General features: G+C 31.7%; 1 protein-coding gene across 1 annotated transcript in view; it reads left to right on the forward strand.

Moving 5' to 3' along the window:
- Positions 1-19,786, forward strand: part of LOC106636721 (segmentation protein paired) — a 226,295-nt gene that overhangs the window by 190,880 nt on the left and 15,629 nt on the right. The window contains exon 4 of the mRNA XM_089592265.1: positions 10,192-10,683. Within this exon, the coding sequence (XP_089448391.1) occupies positions 10,192-10,683 (492 nt within the window). The remainder of the gene's footprint in view (positions 1-10,191; positions 10,684-19,786) is intronic.

Below are 19,786 nucleotides of genomic sequence, written 5' to 3' on the forward strand. Positions count from 1 at the left end.
ATTTAACAAATATGAATGTCAACAAGAGCCTGAAAAAAAAGGTAAAAATGACCAAAACATGTTTTATGCGTCTAGAAAAAAATCTAGGATTCTTAGGATCTACCGAAGGATCGTATATAAAAAAGTGTTGTGTCAAAAAAACGTGCAATTTTAAAGCAAACAAAATGAGCCGCGTTGGGTTCAGATCGGTTTAGCCGTTTTTTCACAAATCAAAAAAAAACTACCAGTTGGAGCCATTTTTTCGAAATTCAATTACTCGCAATCGCTGAAATTTTAATACAAGATAAGTATCATAGTTCTTATTATACCCGCAAATTTTCAGCTTAATCGGTTTTAAACATTTTGTTTAAAACTTTTTTGGATCCACAGCAGAAACCGAGAAAAGGTCCTTTTAAATAATAGCCATAAAACAGTTATTAGCCAACATAAACCTATGTAGCACCTATACATTTTTTAAACGTATTTAGCTTTGTCCATATTTACTCTACAACTATTTAAAATGCCATTTATTTTTACCAATTAGAAGTATCTTAAGAATTGGTTGCAAAAAACGGTTTCTCGCTTTCTACTTGAATCGGTGGTTCGAGTAGCCGCCACTCGAGGTCTCACCCACTTTACGCATGCATGATTTCCTTAAGCGCGTTCAAAACAAAATGTCCTTTTTTGCAATCAGTTTTTAAGATATTTCTAATTAGTATAAATGAATGGCATTTAAAATACTTGTAGAGTCAATATAGATGAAGCGAAATACGTTTAAAAAATGTACTTATGTTGACTAGCAACTTTTTCATGGCCATTTTTTGAGAGGACCTTTTTCGATTTTTCTTGTGGTTCATGAAAAGTTTAAAATTAATTGAGCTAAAATTTTGTGTATATTGTAAGAGCTACGATATCTGTCTTATATTAAGCTTTTAGCTCTAAATATTGTATAGAATGTGAGTTATTGAATTTTAAAAAAACAACTCAAAATGGTAGTTTTCTGCGATTTGCGAAAAAATGGCTGAACTGATCTGATTTTAACGTGGCTCATTTTGTTTGTCTTAAAAATACACATTTTCTACACAACACTTTTTTATGTACGATCTTTCAGTTTTCTTCTAGACGCGAAAAACATGTTTTGGCTATATTTTGCCACTTTTTTGGGGATCTTGCTGACATTTTTGTTTGTTAAATTTCTTTTTAACTTGTTACAATGCATTAAAAGTACCCTATCTTTTTTAGTGCTTGTCAGAATTTCGTGGGCCGAAAACTAGTTCTACCATACTATTACAGACATAGAAACTGTGGTGCACCACTTTCCGCTCTCCGAGCCACTTTTACAGGCGTCTGCTATACTTGCATATTTATTCTTACACATATTTTGCTGCAACCAGACTGAGTTTGTTTACATTTATAGTGCTAGTAGTTGCTAAGTTCTTATTAGAAAATAATTCGTTGTTAATTTTCCATTTGCAAACAAATAAATAGCAGTTTATTATAAAGCCGTAACTAGCTCATTATGTATACGGCTGCTGCAATAAAACACAAATTTCAAAGTTTCATATTTAAAAAACAAAAAATAATATCTTTTAAAAAATTGCTTTACTGACGTAAAAAGACCTGATCTTACGATTGGAGCTTTAAAAAAATGCATTTTTCGAGATATAACGCTTTTTTTTTGTTTTTCATTTTATTGTGAAGCTGAGAAGAAAGTACATCGAACCTGTATTTTTAGTATTTTTTTTTTTGTACTTAACATAATAATAAAGATTGACTGAAAAGTAGGTATTTTTGAGCTTGCGCTACCGGGTTAGTAGGTTGACGTGAAACGCCTAATATATATAATATTACAACCTAACCTTCGAAAACAAGGAAAAATACTGTATCTCAAAAGGGGAGCAAAATTGTCTAAAAATAACAATTTTGACGAGTTATCTAAGAGGGAACTACATGATCGTGGCGCACATGTAGAGAGGGGTTGTAATATATAGAATTATAAAAAAATTTTGTTACGACATTACCCTTCGAAGTTAGGAAATCAATCATATTTCAAAAACGCCAAATAGACCCAAAATTAAACGAGTTGTCTTAAGGGGAACTAGATGATCAATGTGCACCAATAAAGGGGGGTTAGACTATATAGGATATGTGTATGTGGCCTATGAATCGGCTTGAGGTGGCAGTCCCATGGCTGCCGTGTCCAGGAGTTGAGGAGGAAGGTGAAGTAATTAAACGCTTGTTGACATTAACAAGAAGAGGTTTAATATTCACTAGTAAGACAGGGCTTCTCAAGGAAGCTACAAAATGTGTGCTCGCAATGACGGTCGAGACTTCTCTGCTCGCGCATCGGCCTGCACGACGAGCAGAGACGCGGGGGAAAGAGAAGCAGAGAAAGGCTAAAGAGCCTTCTCTTTTACTGACGGTTGCGCAGCAGGGTCGGGTCCCCACAACTATACATAAAAACAATCTTAGTTCTCTCATTTTTTGATTGTATCTTAAAAAGAACGAGTCAAAATGTTTTTTAATAAAGTATGGCATGTTTAAAACATTAATACGGATAATTAAAAAATTTTTGTTACAGTATAACGTCCCAAAATCAGACAACCAGTCGTACATCAGAATGGAAGCCAAATAGGCCAAAAATTATCCCACGTACAGAATATAAGTATTAAGGTGCAAGAATATGTATTACGAAGACTCGTTCAAACAATCCTAATAATAATAAAAGTCATATCTCAAAGAGAAAGCTAAATCCTACCCAAGCTACCTATAAATTAATTTATTTTTTATTCTATAGTATGTGTTATCAGACTAACTGTAACGTGACCGAGACCTTTATTTCTATAATTAGATTTAAGATTAGTAGAAGCTAGTGAAGCATGGGTTCATTGTAAAATTTAATCATAGATAATTATATTAAACAAATTAAATGAAAAATACAACTTTACTATGGAAAACAACAATGTCTGTTGCTTTCATTAATCTCAGTCAGATGAAGTGAATCATTTTACTTTTACGGTTTCAATTAAAAAAATTTTTATGTGTCGTAAACAATGATTCCAACAAGAATTAATTGTACATATATTTAATATCATATCAAATGCAGAAATAGTACACTACACACTTATAGGGAGCGAAAGTTGAGTAAGTCTTAGATCTCAAGTACAGAAAGGCCCAAGGAGTAGCCAAGGGTGACAATTTAGGTAAGATCCGAGGCTTCTTTACTTATTCCTATATAGCAGATACGATTTTTACCAATGATGTACTAATGAAAAGAGCTTTTGTCACATGTAACGGGACGAAAGTTCTTTTTTTCTGCGCAGTGTGGTAAACATTTTTGTTTTGTTCTGCATCACATGACGAACAATTCGTACATGTATTTATACAAAGATCATAGCAAATATAAAAGTACGTTGAATGCAAATTTCACGGGTAGCATAAGTAGTATTTTAAAGTATATATATATTCTAAATGTGCGCGTGATTGAATATGTAATAATGTTAAAATTATCAATATTTTAATTTCTAATTCTCAAAGATCTATTTAAATTGGGTTCACCCTAATTTTTTTAAATTTCTATTATACCAAGTTTAATAACGCAAAAATTAAAAGTTTTACTGCTGCCATGGTTCTCAAAACAGTATAAAAGCGAACAAAAGCTTTACGCAGTGAGCCTTGCTAGTATCTCTGTTTACCACAAAAAAAAATCATCTTTTTCTTTGAAATAAGATAATAAAAATACTTTAATTGAGTTCAACTCTTTATCTTTACCTTTAGATTTTTTCATTGTTATAAAAACGTTAAGACTAAAGAAAATTGTTTTACGTATAACGCAACGGGTAATGAAGATGCATTTTTGTCATTTTTTTAATTTCGTAATTTTTTCCTCTGCTTATAACTTTTGATACGTTCGAGAAAAAAATAGAACCGTATAATCAAATTGTTAAAAAATAATATAGATTGAAAAAAAATGGTTAGTAAGAATCTTCAAGTAGAAATATATGTAATGAAATTGCATACTACTCGTTTTTTTTTTTTTGGTAGAGATAATCGTTTATTTTGATAATAGAATATTTAGATATTCTAAGTTAGCTTGAGAGTTATAGCTTATCTTAAAGATTTTGGTTCATTTTTTATTTTTTTATTTGGAACAATAACTTTTCAAATTTGCTAGTTCTCAAATCAAACATTAACATTAAATTCTAAAATAAAATCAACGAAATGGTTATCTATAAGTTTTTTTATAATCTTGCTTCGATTACTTTTCCTTGAAACGAGGACTACTCAATATAAGTCTTTCACCTACACTATCAATCTATTTTCTTGAGAAAATTTTCGTATAAGTATAAAAACCTTTTTACGTATTCTTTCAATATGAATCGTTTTTAAATGGTTTGACTATTTATTAAAAAGCTTCATAAAAAGTTTATAGTTCGACCACTTTGATGGAACTTAAAGGAATACAATAGCAGTCCAAGCTATGGATACATTCTTTTTCCTCTAAAAATAAAATAATTATTTCAGGTTTCATGTAAAAATATTTTGGCCTAATTATCCAGGACCATCTATGATTGAAGTTTTGTCTTCTTGTTTACATTTAACTCTTAATTCTAAATATATTTTTTAGTTATTGTTTTGTCAAATAAGCAATATATGAGAAATTTGATTGTAAAATACCATTTCTACACAATTTTCATATGGCTATAAAGCATCTACTTTAGGAATTGTTACGTTGAACGAGTAACAAAATTTATCGTCTGTTTTGAGAATTTGATTTAAACATAAAAGCCCACAAATTCGTTGTTTACATCAAAATCTTTTTTAAATTAATTTTTATAACTTTATTTGCTGAAAATGGGCAAAAAATTATAACAACGAAAAGAATGTTTTATGGCACTAGCCTCTTTGAAAACGCTAACCCAAGAAATAATTTCTCTGAAATCTATTGCGACACTATTTTTTTTTTTTTTAGGTTTTGTAAGTTATTTTCTTATGCGTTTTTTGAGTTTTATAATAAAAATATTGTGCCTCGTACCTAATTTCATGTACATTAAGAAAAAATGGTTTAACTATGTGAAAAAAATCTTGTTTTCTTTCAATAACAAAAAAAAAAAATGTTTAGTTTATGATTTAAATCAAACTGTACTGATCAGTTTATGTAGAAAATAATACGCTAAGGTTCCACTAGTATATATATACACATCATAGATGTTTGTGTGGGGCATTTATACAACCCCCACGCAGCACTTTGAGAGCAACACACCCAAAGTCTCTCATAGATTCTTCAAAGCCCTCCACAGCAACTCCATTGCTCCTCGCAGATTTTTTCTGGACACCCTACTACCCTCACAGCGTTTTACACCATTTTGGTAAGGGGACCTCGCCCTAGCAGATTATAGAGTAGATGAAATCACCCCTCTCTTGCTGGAGATCGTTCACTTGCTGCCGCACCGATAGCCATTCAGCCTACTCGTGTCTTACAAGACACTTCGTAGACGTACCATACCAAATACCAGCCTTGAATAAATGTAACGTTATTTTGTTACACAAGCAGTTACAAGTTATTTCTGGTCCCTACCTTTATCCTTCTCCTGATGGTGTTAAACACGTAGCAGTACTGGGGTTGCTCCGTGAAGCAGATACTTGGACATGGACCTCCTAGTCCACATAACCCTGCAGTGGTGATCCCGATTTCCACCGACAAGAGGAAGAGATCTCGCAAGCACAAGTGTTTAACTCTTAAGGCAACGAAAGAAAAACACAAAGATCGCAGCCACATACAACAATGAGGAAAGATGGCAAGTTTTTCCCACCTTCATCATGGTTAGGTGCATCGTTGCTTTCTGGTTTGATCGTTACCATCCAAGTTGGTGCAAAGCCACTGCTGGCAATCCTTAGATTTCTAGAATAAGCGACGCGGTTTTCACATATTTTGAAAAACTTTCTAACCATATGGATTTACTTACAGATCGGCAAGTTCAACTGATGGGTAAAAATTCTTTGCCTCACCAAAATCGTTCACGCTCTTACACATGGAACTCGACTGATCCTCGAGATAATAATAATAAAAATCAAGACCCCCAGCAGGGCAAACTATGCTACCCAGACGCTAAATAAGGCGCTGAAGCCTTCAAGTGTAGAGGGAATTGCTCAGAGGAGTCACCCCTGGGAAACTCCCCTCAAACGCAAATTCCCATGAAATTTTATCGCGCTGACGTCCCTAGTCCTATCTAAAGAGTGGATATCTTGCATTTTTTCGAGTTGATTGTGGACGTGTCTGGATGCTGGTTGATCAACCCATATTTTAATACGTTTTCCATCAGTTATTTTAAATTTTCTGACTCACCTGAAATGAGTCATTTCAGCCCTAACTCTAATTTTTCTAAAATTCTCTGATAGACTACCTTAATCCAGTAGCCAAATTTCTTGAACAAGCGTACTCAGGCCCTCACAAGGTAATCGAACGTATATCTGACCGTAATTATAAAATCGATACTAAAGAATGCCCTAAAGTCGTTTCTACCGAGCAGCTCGAACCCGCTCATTTTGTCCCAGAAGATCTTCAGCCTCTTGTTCTCGATCTTACAACTCCTTGCGTTCAGCCTCCAAGGCCCATACCAATTTTAAAGATGTGTCAACGCAAAAAGACATTAGATTTTAAAATTCCAGGTAAGTAAAAGTAATCGTTTGATCTCTTAGCGTTACCTGATTTATTTATTTTTTAGAAAACTTAAGTTCCTAAGAATCCGTAATTGTGAGTGGGATTTACTTATACAGTAGACTATCGCCATGTATTTGTCTAATCAAAAATTAAAAGTTTATAATGCATAACGGACAGACTAGTCAAAGTTTTTTTGGTTGTTTAGCTTAAATTTATATTTCATTGTAACGAAATTAGCATAAGTTATAGTAAATTGCATGTGCAATTTAATTCTGCGTTAATTTATGCAACATTTTGTACTCTTACAACATCCAATGCTATACTAATTCTTAACGATCAAAATTTTTTACGGCGCTCTTATTGTGTTAATTTTTCGTGTTAGTTCAATTGACTATCAGCTGGCGTCAAAAACTACGTAAGAGCTATCACCTAACTGTTTGTATGTTTGTACATATATATTTTGTATTAAAATGCCTGTGAACCCTATCTTCTGTAAAAATACTCGTTTTTGGCGTTTACTAGAGGAGGGGGGGAGTAAGTGGGGACCTCGTCCTAGCCGACTGTAGAGTAAAGGAAATCGCCCCTCTCCCACCGAAGAGCATTCACTTGCTGCCGCACTGATAGCCAGTCAGCTTACTCGTGTCCTGCAAGACACTTCGTAGAAGTACCATACTAAATACCAGCCTTGAATAAACGTAACATTTTTTTATTACACGAGGAATTACAAGTTATTTCTAGTCTCTCTTTTCATCTTTTTCCTGACGGTGTTGAAAACGAAGCAGTACTGGGCTACGCCAAGTAGATACTTGGACACAGACCTCTTGGTCCACCTAACTCCATATTGGGGAAGTCTTAATGACATCTTACCAATCTCTAGGGACCTTGACACATACACACACACACACACACTTACATATGCATGCGTTACATTTTATTTTAAAATTTGTTTTATTATTTAACTTTAATCAGACGTGACGTCCCTGTTAAAATTGTAAATTAAATTTATTATCTTAAAGTAATATATAATTTTTTAAAATAAATTAACTCGTAAATGAATGTTTATAAGTTACTGTTACTTTCCTATAACATACATACTAAAAATATGATAAAAGTATGTAGACATCGTATAAATAGAAATAATATGAAGATGTGTATATAAATTAATGCTTGTACTTAGAAAAAATTTATTTTAGCACATGTAACACAATTATATGATTTCAGCCAAGCGTTAAGTTGTTTCTTAATTTTGAAAACTAAATTGAAGGTTTCTACGACAAAATATGGTTTTATAGATCTCAAATGTATTCTTGTACTATATATACATGTGGGTATGCATGTGTGTGCGTGAGTGCATGTGTGAATAAAAAGTTTTATCTAACAAAAACATAGAATATTTACGCAAAGTTGCTGTATTAAGCCAAAACACTATTTGGGATTTTCATATATGAAAGATTTATCATACATATGAGAATAAATATGCAGTGAAGGTACACAATAAGAATGGTGTGGAAAATTACACAGAATTTAGTTAAGCTGCGCGGATCCTAAGTTATTAGATTTAAGCCCCTGCTCTGCTTTTTTGGTGGAGCTACTCACTGTTAAGTTGGAAACTTTAATTAATTAAATATACTGGCAATATCTGTTCCATACTTATATGACAATATCTGCAACTTCTTTTACTACAGAAGCTCTTTATTTATGATGAGGCTAGAGAAATTACTCAAAACTTTTATCACACGTGTAGAACAGTTGACTTCTAGGTGTCTGCCTCCCTTGACTTCGGCTCTTAAAGCAATTATACACCCTGAAAAAAAAGCCATACTTTCGTCCATTGTGTCGTAATACACTTATCTTTAACACAACGTAAAACTCAATTTTTTATTTATGTCGAAACGATTAAAGGATTTTAGTAAGCACAAAATAAATCTATACACAATTATAAACAGGTACATATATTTATTAGCATGTTTAAAATTATCTGGTAGCATAAGCAGTTACTTACTTAGACTAGAATTCACGTTTACCCATGGACAGACAGCCATGATTTCATAGCTGTGTACTTGATCTTGTTTATATGCTTTACTTAAAAAAGTAAATAGTGCTTTATTTTTGACCAACTGCCCGTGACTGTACCGTAAAAAAGGGAAATTGCACAAGATAATAACATTCTGAATTATTTGATCAAAACTTAGGTTAAGTTACTCTCCAAAAAAATAAACACTGTCAAGATGAAATTCTGTTAAAAAATAGTAAAAACTTGTAGCCTAACGTATCAATGTTTCTTAAGTATGCAAGTAGATGTAAAAGAATCTTTCTTATATTTTTAAGTTATTTAAACATAAATATTTATTTAGACCTACTTAAAAATATCTCTGTGTACTTTGAAAAATTTTGGTTTACCTTTTAAAGCGAATGATAATATTACAACAAAATGCAACTGGCGAGGGTGGCGATCTGTAAGCAAATAAAACGTAGTATTTTTTTAAAGTTCTGCGTAATTTCATATCATTCAATGCAAATGAGATTGTAGAAGTTTTTAAAATAACTGAACTTACAGGAGTAAGCTTTGCAATACATGGCTCTGTAATGGTTAAATAACTCGTGTTTGTGATAAACAAGATAATTCTATTTATAAATAAGTCCATACAGGAAATAGATTATAGATTGTAAGAAAATGTTTCTTCTAACTGCTTTTAAACATAACGTTTTAAAGAATAAATAGCTGAGTCTTTTTTAACAAAGGAATTTTTGAAGTTTGTGAATTCCTTACATAAGATAAAAAGTTTTCATAACTTTCACGTTTCATTATATACAAAATCATTTAAGTTAACTTAGCGCTCACGTACCACTTTTGAATGAAGTCTAGAAAATACAGTAATCTTATATTCTTAAGAAGAAAAAACAGTCAAAGTAGGAATTGAATCTCAAGCTACGACTGCGACAATTATTTTCCCAACTGTTATATTACTTGCGTTATTTATTACGTTATTTATTACTTTTCCCTTATATGTTTGATAAAACATACCAAATAATTAGTAATATAGATTGAAAACTTATTAGCCTAGTAGATCTGGATAACTTCGTTATCAAGTATGTAATGCAACTAACGTCTCAGAGGTGGTTAATTATATTCTTCGTATGAAAACACTACTACTCAAGCAAAAAAATGTACTTCATTGTCGGAAAATGTAGACTATTATTTTAAAACTAGTCCTTTATATACTATGAATGAAACCAGCACTTTTCTTTGTAAGAAATAATACGTAGTCAATACGACATTATTCTTTTTTTTGAGTACATTTTAGTCATTTAAAGATTTATATGCAAAAAAAAAAAAAATAGTTTCTCACACGAAAAAGTAAAGAAAATTATGAAATAGACAATATTATCATCCATTTTTAAAGTAATAATGACTTTATTCTGTAATTTACAAAAAAATAATACCTTATGATTAAATTTATTACCATTAGCAGGATGAACTGTAAATGTTAAACATTTTATTGAATATTGAGGGTGAAAATGTTAAAATCTAATTATTTGTACTATCCTAGGAAAAGTATGTTCAGGTTCTGACTGCGACAGTGAACCAGGCATACCTTTGAGACGTAAGCAACGTCGAAGTCGCACAACATTTACAGCTCATCAACTAGATGAACTGGAACGAGCATTTGAAAGAACGCAATATCCAGACATATATACTCGAGAAGAACTTGCTCAGCGTACAAAACTGACAGAAGCGCGTATTCAAGTTTGGTTTAGCAATAGGCGTGCTCGGTTACGAAAACAATCTGCATCTAATGGATACATAAATACTTTACCTTATGCGGCTTCAGCAGCTACAGTTGCTGCTGTTGCTTCTTATGCATTGCCAACTTCAACAATATCTGCTTATCCACATTCCCATTCAATAGTGCATGGAGGACATTTACATGAATATTCTGGTACTTCTTTGCAAACGTCTGTACCTAACAGATCTGTTTCATCAACGGCTGAAATTCACTCTTCGCACTTGCAGTCTTTATCAGATTCTACTTCTTCACAAGGTAAGGAGATAATTTGTTAAAATTATTCGTTTTTTGTTAAATCAAGATCAATGCTGTGCGTTAACATGAACTATTTTTTGACTTCCGGAACGTACAGCCATGCGACTATATTTTACTTTTATGTACTATTTAATTAAATGTAGCTAACAATAAGAAGTGGCTTTTACCATCTCATCTCTATCGCCGTTACCATGATTCTATAAGTTTAATTGACAATTAGAACTAGTTTTTCTCTTCAACTTCATATAAAAAATATGACGCATACTTTCACTTTTTCAAGACAAAACAAAATTATATAAAATGTATTTCTAAGATGTTCTTAGGCCAGTAATCAAAGTAATTAAAAATTTTATTAACCATCCATAGTTTTTTTAAAGCTGATTATTTGGTGCGTAATGTCTTAGAACTATGCTTCAGCTTTTACACACAAGCTGCAGTCTTTATAACAAAGGAATTTTATATATCTTTGTATTAAATAACTCATTAAATATTGTCAGTGACCAATCTCTTTTTCCATCAACCTTTCCATCAAATGTTGTTTTAAGTATATTCTTACAAAATTCTTGTTTTACTAATGTATCCCTTTAAAAATTACTCTGTTGTAGCAGAAAACTATTAAGACTTTTAACTATCTTCAAATGGTTATCAATTCGCTCCTTCTTTATTTAGGATATATTTGTTTGGTATCTCCAATAAATCAGTGAACACATGACCATGGCTAAAATCAAAGTATACAGTTCCTAACACTGATTTACTGAAAAATTGTTTGGATGACAAGTAGCGGATTTCTCGAGTAAAGTCGTCATCACTTGAAATAAAAAAATTCTGCTGATGACTGCCTTCTTTGATCATCTGCTATGATCACGTGATCCCTAACTTACTTGGCAGTTACTGAAAACATCAAACAAATGCAAATTTACTCTGGGAGCAGATGGTAGTAACGTTATAAATGTGACATCTACTGGATTAAACTGGTGAACGGTTACCCCAAAAGTTTTTTTATCAACTTTGTGCCCTACAAGAAATAAAAAATAAATCAAAGATAGTGATAAAATGTCAGGCATTAAGTGCAACAATTGTTGGCACATTATAATTAAATAACATCTAAATAATAAATACGAAAAACTTACAATAAAATACTTTTCTTAAGTATAATGCATCAATAAGTTATGTTTGCATTAGTAGCCACTATTTACGAGGCGTACTCGTACGCAGGCGTTGCTTCGTTCGTCCCAACCTTTAGCTGCACATAGTATTTCTATGTGTACCAACTAGAGCTATGGTAAAAATCAGTGCTGGCTCAGTGGTAAGCTTGCTTGGTGCTGATGTAGCACCATTATAGGAGTCGTGGTTTCGATTCCCGATAAGTGCAAACTTTTTCAATAACTGTTTTCACCCAAAAAAAGTTCGTATGCAACCCCAGCTGCTTCGGGGCAAGTTTTTCCGTGAAATTCTGCTTCAGAGTAATTCAAGGGTTTTTTTCTTGCCTCACTGGTCTTTAAGCCTGGGTAAATATAAAACAGTAATAGGGCTATATGTAGGGATTAGTGGATCGTTTGCCAGGCACCAGGCAAAGATCGTCAACCTCACCGGCGAGAAGTAGTCCCTAGAACATGGGGGTTCTTTGGGAATACTATCTTTCCTGGATCCGATGCTTCAGCAGAGAGTACTGGCTTAACTGAAGAGGATAGTAGAATAAAATTAGCTGTAAATCCATTGAAATTTCAAAAAATTAACAGTAGCATGAAAAAATTACTGTCGCTAGTTTTTTGTGTTTATAACAAATTGCTTGTTAACACCTAAAAAGTTCAGCAAAGTCCCCCAAAAATGGTAGAAGTTTGCAAAACAGATTTTTTGCGCCTTGAAAAACAACTAAAAATTGTACCAAAAAAAGTTAAATACAAAAAAGTTGCACAATTCTAAGACAAAAAGAATAAACCTCGTTAAGCTCCAATCGTTACGTTCCAATCAAAGCCATTTTCTCTAAAATAGCAAAAAACTATCAATTTTTGCCATTTCTTAAAATTTAGTAACTTGCATACAAATTCATACTTAGAGTTCAAATTTAGAAACAAAGTGTAACAATCGCCAAGAAAACGAAAAAAAGATTCTTTTTTATCTAACCACGTCATTGGTAACATACACCACCAAGTATGAGAACTGCTATGGTACTTTTTTTTAAATCCAAAACTTATTCTTCTTTTGTTTCAGCATTTTAAATGACTTAAAATAAATAAAACACTGCATTGCCAATACTCCTGAATTTTGATATGTGATGTTTGAATAAGTAGACACTAAGAATAATTAAATAAAAGAAAATAAAATTTCTTATACCGTTAGTACCTATTGATACAATTAGAAAGCTACAGAGAACATTCTTGAAATTAAGATACTTCTTGAAAAATTCCAGAATTTCTTACGCAAAAATCATGATGTAACTCAACTCTGCATTACCCACACAACCACTTATAATAACGTATTTATAGGAACCATAAAAACAATTTCGTAAAGAAATTTATTGTTATTGTTTAGTTACATGATCTAATTAATCCAAGTACTAACACTTTGTTTAAATTGTATAAAATATTTGAAGCACATTAAGGATTTATAACAAAACTTTTTCAATACATGGCCAGTTGGCAGAAGTGCTCAAATACTTTATACTAAATATTTGTATATCAGTGGGGCTTTTGCCCTCCTGCACGTTCCATGCGTTAGCCCTAAAAAGAAACAAAAAACAAAATTCAGTTTTAAATTTAGTTTTTTATTTACAAAATTAATGAATTATAATTCACCAAATTTTACTATATTTTAAGATGCTAGTACTATTATGTTACCTCATGAATTGGAAAGTTTTTCGTTTCGTTAATATATTCAGAAAACATTTGAGATGACACAATTTGGAAAAAATATAAAGATCATTTGTCTCAGCTTTCTTTCCATTGGTAAAAATTTGGCATGAACTGGTATCGCATCAATTGTCTTTCCTAAAGAAATGACCAGTCACAAAACTTTCATTTATCTTTAGATTAGTATAATGTTGAAAGCTTAGTTTTCTCATGGGAATCGGAAAGAAAAAGTTAGAACAAGTCACTTTAACAATTTGGGATGAGGCTTCAATAATATCAAAAAAAGCATTAGAAATAGTTGACAAAGGTTTGCGTAATTTGTGTAATACAGACGGGCACTTTAACAACAAATTAATAATTTAAGGTAGGGATTCCTGTCAAATTTTGCTGCTTTTGAAAAACAGTAATGTACGTATGATAATATCCGAAAGTACTAAATCATGGTTTTTTGATCATATTTTTCTTTTACAATCTAGATCAAAAAGTAAGTCTTAAAAACAAATTGTCATTATAACAAACTTTGTTGTAGGATTAATTTATTTTTATTATCCTAAAAATATTTAATTTTTTATGCATTTCATCTTAATGCTGCTTCAGAGTATCATTCATTGAAAAAGATTTCACATTCAGAACAAATTTTTATTTTATTTGTTTTACGTATCAAAATATGGCTTGTAATATTATATTGTCTTTCAAATAGTTATTAACAAAAAGAAAAAAAGAAACAATGATTTAGTACTTTCGGATATTATCATACTTATGTTACTGTTTTTCAAAAGCAGCCAAATTTGACGGAAATCTCCACCTTAAATTATTAATTTGTTGTTAAAGTGTACGTCTGTATTACACAAACTACGCAAACCTTTGTTGACTATTTCTAATGCTTTTTTTGAGATTATTGAAGCCTCATCTCAAATTGTTAAAGTGACTTGTTCTAACTTTCTTCTTTCTGATTCCCATGAGAAAACTAGGCTTTTAACATTCTACCAATCTAAAGATAAATGAAAGTTTTGTGACTGGTCATTTCTTTAGGAAAGACCATTGATGCGATACCAGTTCATGCCAAATTTTTACCAATGGAAAGAAAGCTCAGACAAATGATCTTTATATTTTTTCCAAATTGTGTCATCTCAAATGTTTTCTGAATATATTAACGAAACGAAAAACTTTCCAATTCATGAGGTAACATAATAGTTCTAGCTTCTTAAAATATATCATTGATTTGTAAATCATAATTAATTAACTTTGTAGCTAAAACATTAAATTTGACATTAAATTTTACTTTTTTGTTTTTTGTGGGAGTTGAGGCGTGGAACGAATAGAAGGGTACAACCCTAGTAGTACATAAATATTTACTATGAAGTTTTCTGACACCATTGCCAACTGGCCATGTATTTAAAAAACTATGATATAAATCCTTAACAAATATTTGATACAATTCTTAAAAAGTATCAGAATAGTCTGAAGAATTATTTTTAATCATTATGTATTTCTGTCACGCACCTGATACTCCTGGTCTTAACTATTCATTAACTCCTTTGTAATAAATGTTAACATTTTTTAATACTTGTTAACATTTTGAATAATTTCACAATTTAAAAAAAATCAATGTAAGATTCTCATGTTACAATACTATTAGCTCTATACTAGAATGCTCCATAACCTGGTACATTAAAGTAAATGAATTTTCAAGTTGTTCCAGTCAAGAAGATTTACACTTTTTAATATAAAACAAAATTTGTATGTCCACATTACTTATACTTCTTTACTTGTCTATTTAATTTTGTTATCTATTGAGAAATTATTTTATGTTCAGTCTAGAAACTTATATAAAGTGGTAGTTTTATTTGGCAAATAGTTTGGTTTGAAAATATTCTTTTGTCCCTGTATACGACTATATGGTACGTGAAGAAAGTCAGATTTATTTAACAAAATTTTATTTTTGCAACAAAAGAGATGAATAAGCGGGATAGATAAGAAGCGGTCGCTGGCCGTGCAGTTGTAATAAGTTGTAGACCAAGAGCTGAAGTCCAAGGGTAGTCGAAAAATTAGAGAAACCTCATGATTCGTAGAGATTTAAAATATTTCTATCATATTTTATTCTTGTAAAAAGCTTTGTTGGTATTAACAAAGTGCCATGTAATCCATATTAAACACTAGTTGCAAACAACATGCATAAATAAAGAATAAAACGTTTTCTTAGAAAAGTACCATTTGCGGCAGAACTAATATTTATGTACCATTCAAAAATTGACCTTCAAAAAAAAAATTACTAGCAAAATAACAAATCTGACGCAACTTTTTAAATTATTTTTTGCAAAAATTTGTGTAAGAAACTACAGTTGCAGTAATTTTAGATGCAGTGAACAGAGAAAAATAACTTTTTTATAGTAACGAAAATTTGTTTTTTTTTAATGTGTAATCTTTTTAACAACAAAAAAAACAAAGTGTACTGATTATTTTAATATTTCATTAACACAACGCAAAAACGTGTTACGCCAATACAACTTAAATTTTTATATAGTTGATGAGTACGAAGAAAAAAAAACGATCAATGAACTATTGCATGAGCCTGTACGTTCAGTTTTCATCATGATGGGTTGCTTTAACGAATTTCCGTTAAAATAGTAAAATGTCTATAGAAACTTTATTTTAACTTTAATAATAATGACTAAAAATCGAATTAAGTAATATAATAGTACGTAATACAGTAAGGTTACTTTTATATTGCAAGCTCAATAATTCCAAATGCCTTGTAAATCACATTTACTATTTCTAATTATACTAGTTAAAAAGTGTTCAAAAAATTAAAAATTAAAAATCGAATGAAATTAATTTAAATCAGTCAAGTTTGTTGTTACATCATAGAATCGTTCTTCATGAAAAATAATTTGATTATAATAACTATCTTAAATAAAATAATTACGAGAAAAATAAATTTTTAAATAAAAAGTAAAAAATTAAAGGAGTAATAATATCAACAAAAAATAGTCAAGCTTTTACTACTACCGTAAATCTACAATTATTGCAATACGTTAATAAGCCACATATTACATCAGAATGTCTTATTTTTTATTTTAAAAGCTAAACATTTCAAAATTTTAAAATATCATTTAATTTGTACAACTTCCCAGTCAGTCTTATTCTGTATTATTGCGAGCATTCAAAAGTAAGCTTAAGAAGTAAATAAAATTAATGTTGTGATTTCAAACCTTAAATTACTTAGCTACTGATTTGCATCCTATCGTGTAATTTTTATTAGCTGGTTAAGAGCAAATCTGTTGCGAAGCCCTTAAGTATCCCTTAGGTATGTGCAAAGCGTTAATGGTTTAGGCCATAAACACAAAAAATTCTTTCGATCTTACGAAACAAGATCTTAAATTTGTACAACTAGTATTACAAATCTTAAAATAAGTTATTTTAAACTTTAACGTTTTAATTAACGTGTTGAGCTAATTACAATGTATATACGAAAGGTTGTTTTTTTCAATTTGTAAAACTTCCCGTGTTGTTTGGCCAAATATTTAAGGAGTAGTCATGGTTGCTAGGGCCCGATCGGTTGCTCAAGAGCAATGCGTGCTTGAACTACTTAGTTGAGGGGGTTGGAAGGAGAAAGGTAGAGAGTTCATGGAGATTAATTAGTATGTCATGTAAGGTCATCTAATAGAGTCCATCCAGTTCATTCATAGAGGTTTGACTTGAACGTTGTTGCCTCCTTATAACCAGGAGGATTACTAGTGGGTCATATACATAAGCTTAGTAGACTATCTGCTTCCCTGCTTCAAGCCCTAAAGAGCTTTTCTCAGCTTACACACCTTTCTTGGTTGACTTATATCCACAAAACCTTCCGGCTGCTTCAGATAGACTTCCTCACTTAGATCTCTATGCAGGAAGGCTGCTTTCACGGCGTAATGAAATACTTTCAGGCCTTGTTGAGCGGCGTATGCAAAGAGTCGTCGCGTCGTAGAGATGTAAACCTAGATGTAAACCTCACAATAGGAGAAAATGTGTCCTCGTAGTTTACACCTTGAGTTTGGCTATGTCCTTTTGCTACTAATCTACCCTTGTATTTAAAGATTCCATCTAAATTTACCCTGTTCTTGAACACCCACTTTGATCCTATTAAATTTTTCCCAGGGGGCAGGTTGCACAATTCCCAGGTACCGTTGTTTACTATCGGATTGGACTCCTGATGCAACGCCTCTAACTATTGCTCTCGCTCTGCACATGACGCCACCTCGGTGACTGAGATTGGCTCTGTTAATTCTTTAAAAACGTTATGAACTCAAAATTCTTCTAGTCTTTTGGGTCTCTGTATTGGACGTGATGATCACCTGAAGGTCACTTCCTCTTCAAAATCATGATCAGATATGCTAGGTGGTTCTAACTATTCAGTTGGTGTGTCATTGTCTAATTTTATGCATGTATTGGTGACAATATCTTCCTGGATTTCAACATTTTTATCATCGAATGGCAAGTATACTACATTGCGTTTTCTTTTTTCTTTCATGGAGATCACATTGCGGAATGAGAAAACTATTAGAGAAGAATTCAAATTATTTAAAATAATATTTCAGAGCCTGTTGACTAAAATGACTAAAATCATAAGTCCTAGCAGCAACAGTGCATTGTGCTTTACGACAAAAGTCAGTATGCCTCTTTAAAAAACCTACAAACTAGTCTTTGCTATCAAGTTCTGAATATCATAGGAGATTTTAAAATATTACAAAAAAAATGGATGAATGTAATTTGCCTGCTAATTTAACTTTTCAACATATAAGGAATACCAAATCTTATAGTAAAACTAAACGCTAGTTTACTTACATCATTTGATACTAAGCTTATAAATTCATCTTCCATTTTGTCAATATATCATGCTAAAGCTTTTTCATGCTCATCAGTAAAAGTACGACTGTAACGTTAAGGCTTCTATTTATAATTTTTTTCAGTATCAGTATTCACAATGATTGTAAATTTTTTCTGAGAGAAATTCTTGAAATTATCAATTTCTCTGATTGAGAATTGCTAGAGGCATCTCCAAGCTCATTTTCAATTAAAAAATACAGCTGCATCTCATTCCAGCCCTTGCCAGCGGTCTTTTTGCTATAGTTACACATCATAACTTAAATTTTTATTGTACCTCTAATGTTAAATTGTATATTGTACCTTAAAAAATGTTGTTTTGAATTTTGTTTTTCTTTTTCTCGTGGCGAAGCCACTCTTTCTCCTTTGAGCCTCTTTCTTCCAGGATTCGGGTCGATTAGAGTGTACGTAGCTTTATTTTTAACACCTTCGTGTACGTACTTTATCAAATTAGTTTCTTATGTAACTGAAAGAGAAGTAGGAACTAAGTATACGATGACCCTGATAGCCAAGATGAAAGAAGAGAAAAAGAGAGAGTAGCTTCATTAAGCTAGGGACCAAAAATATGTAGTAGCCTGAAGCCCCACATTGAACAAAGCTGATTCAGATTGCTTACATAGTTTTTAAGGAGCACATCCTATCACATAGTATTTGCTTATGATATCAAGTGCAAACTAGTGAATAATGAATTAAATCAATAATTATTAAAATAAAAAAAGTGTAGTAAAATACTAATAAATAATTACCATAGTAGATGTCAAAGTATAACTAGCTGGTAAAATAAAATTTAGACATTAAAAGAAAGGATTTGGACAAGATGTTATTTATTAACAGCTTAAGTGGTAGTCATATGTTGAATAATTTTTAAGAGTTAGCTCTTCACCCTAGTAAGTGGTACGGTTGCAAGTTGCGTAAATAAAAAGGTATGGTATATTAACCTTTAAGCAGCTTTAATAGTGAAAGAGTTGTTACAGACGTCAAAAGTGACAGTTGATACTTACAGCTCAAGGGCATGGGCATAACGAAGTGTAATGGCATTGCAAGATCTAGTATTAAATTAGAAGAGTTCAACAAGGTACTTTCGGGATCTAGTTTTAAGTATATTATTAAGAGAGAAGTCATGAGTGTATAAAACGCGTAGTCAAAGATAAGTGTTAGAATACATATACAGATGTAGTGCAAGATGTAAAATGTATAGTGATTGAAGCATATAATTGACATAATTAAGTTGGACTATTATATATCATTGTACATGTACGATTGTCATGTAACTAGCGTCAGTGGGCCCCACACTCTAAACTCGCAACAACATTTTACCCAGCAGTTACCTTCATCAGGCTTCATCGTCACCTTTAGGCTTATGATTTTACTATCTACATTTCAGAAAGTAT

The sequence above is a fragment of the Copidosoma floridanum genome, unplaced genomic scaffold, assembly GCF_036245765.1.
Source record: "Copidosoma floridanum isolate Cflo_tuat_1 unplaced genomic scaffold, Cflo_Japanese_pri ptg000015l, whole genome shotgun sequence".
Lineage (NCBI taxonomy): Eukaryota > Metazoa > Arthropoda > Insecta > Hymenoptera > Encyrtidae > Copidosoma > Copidosoma floridanum.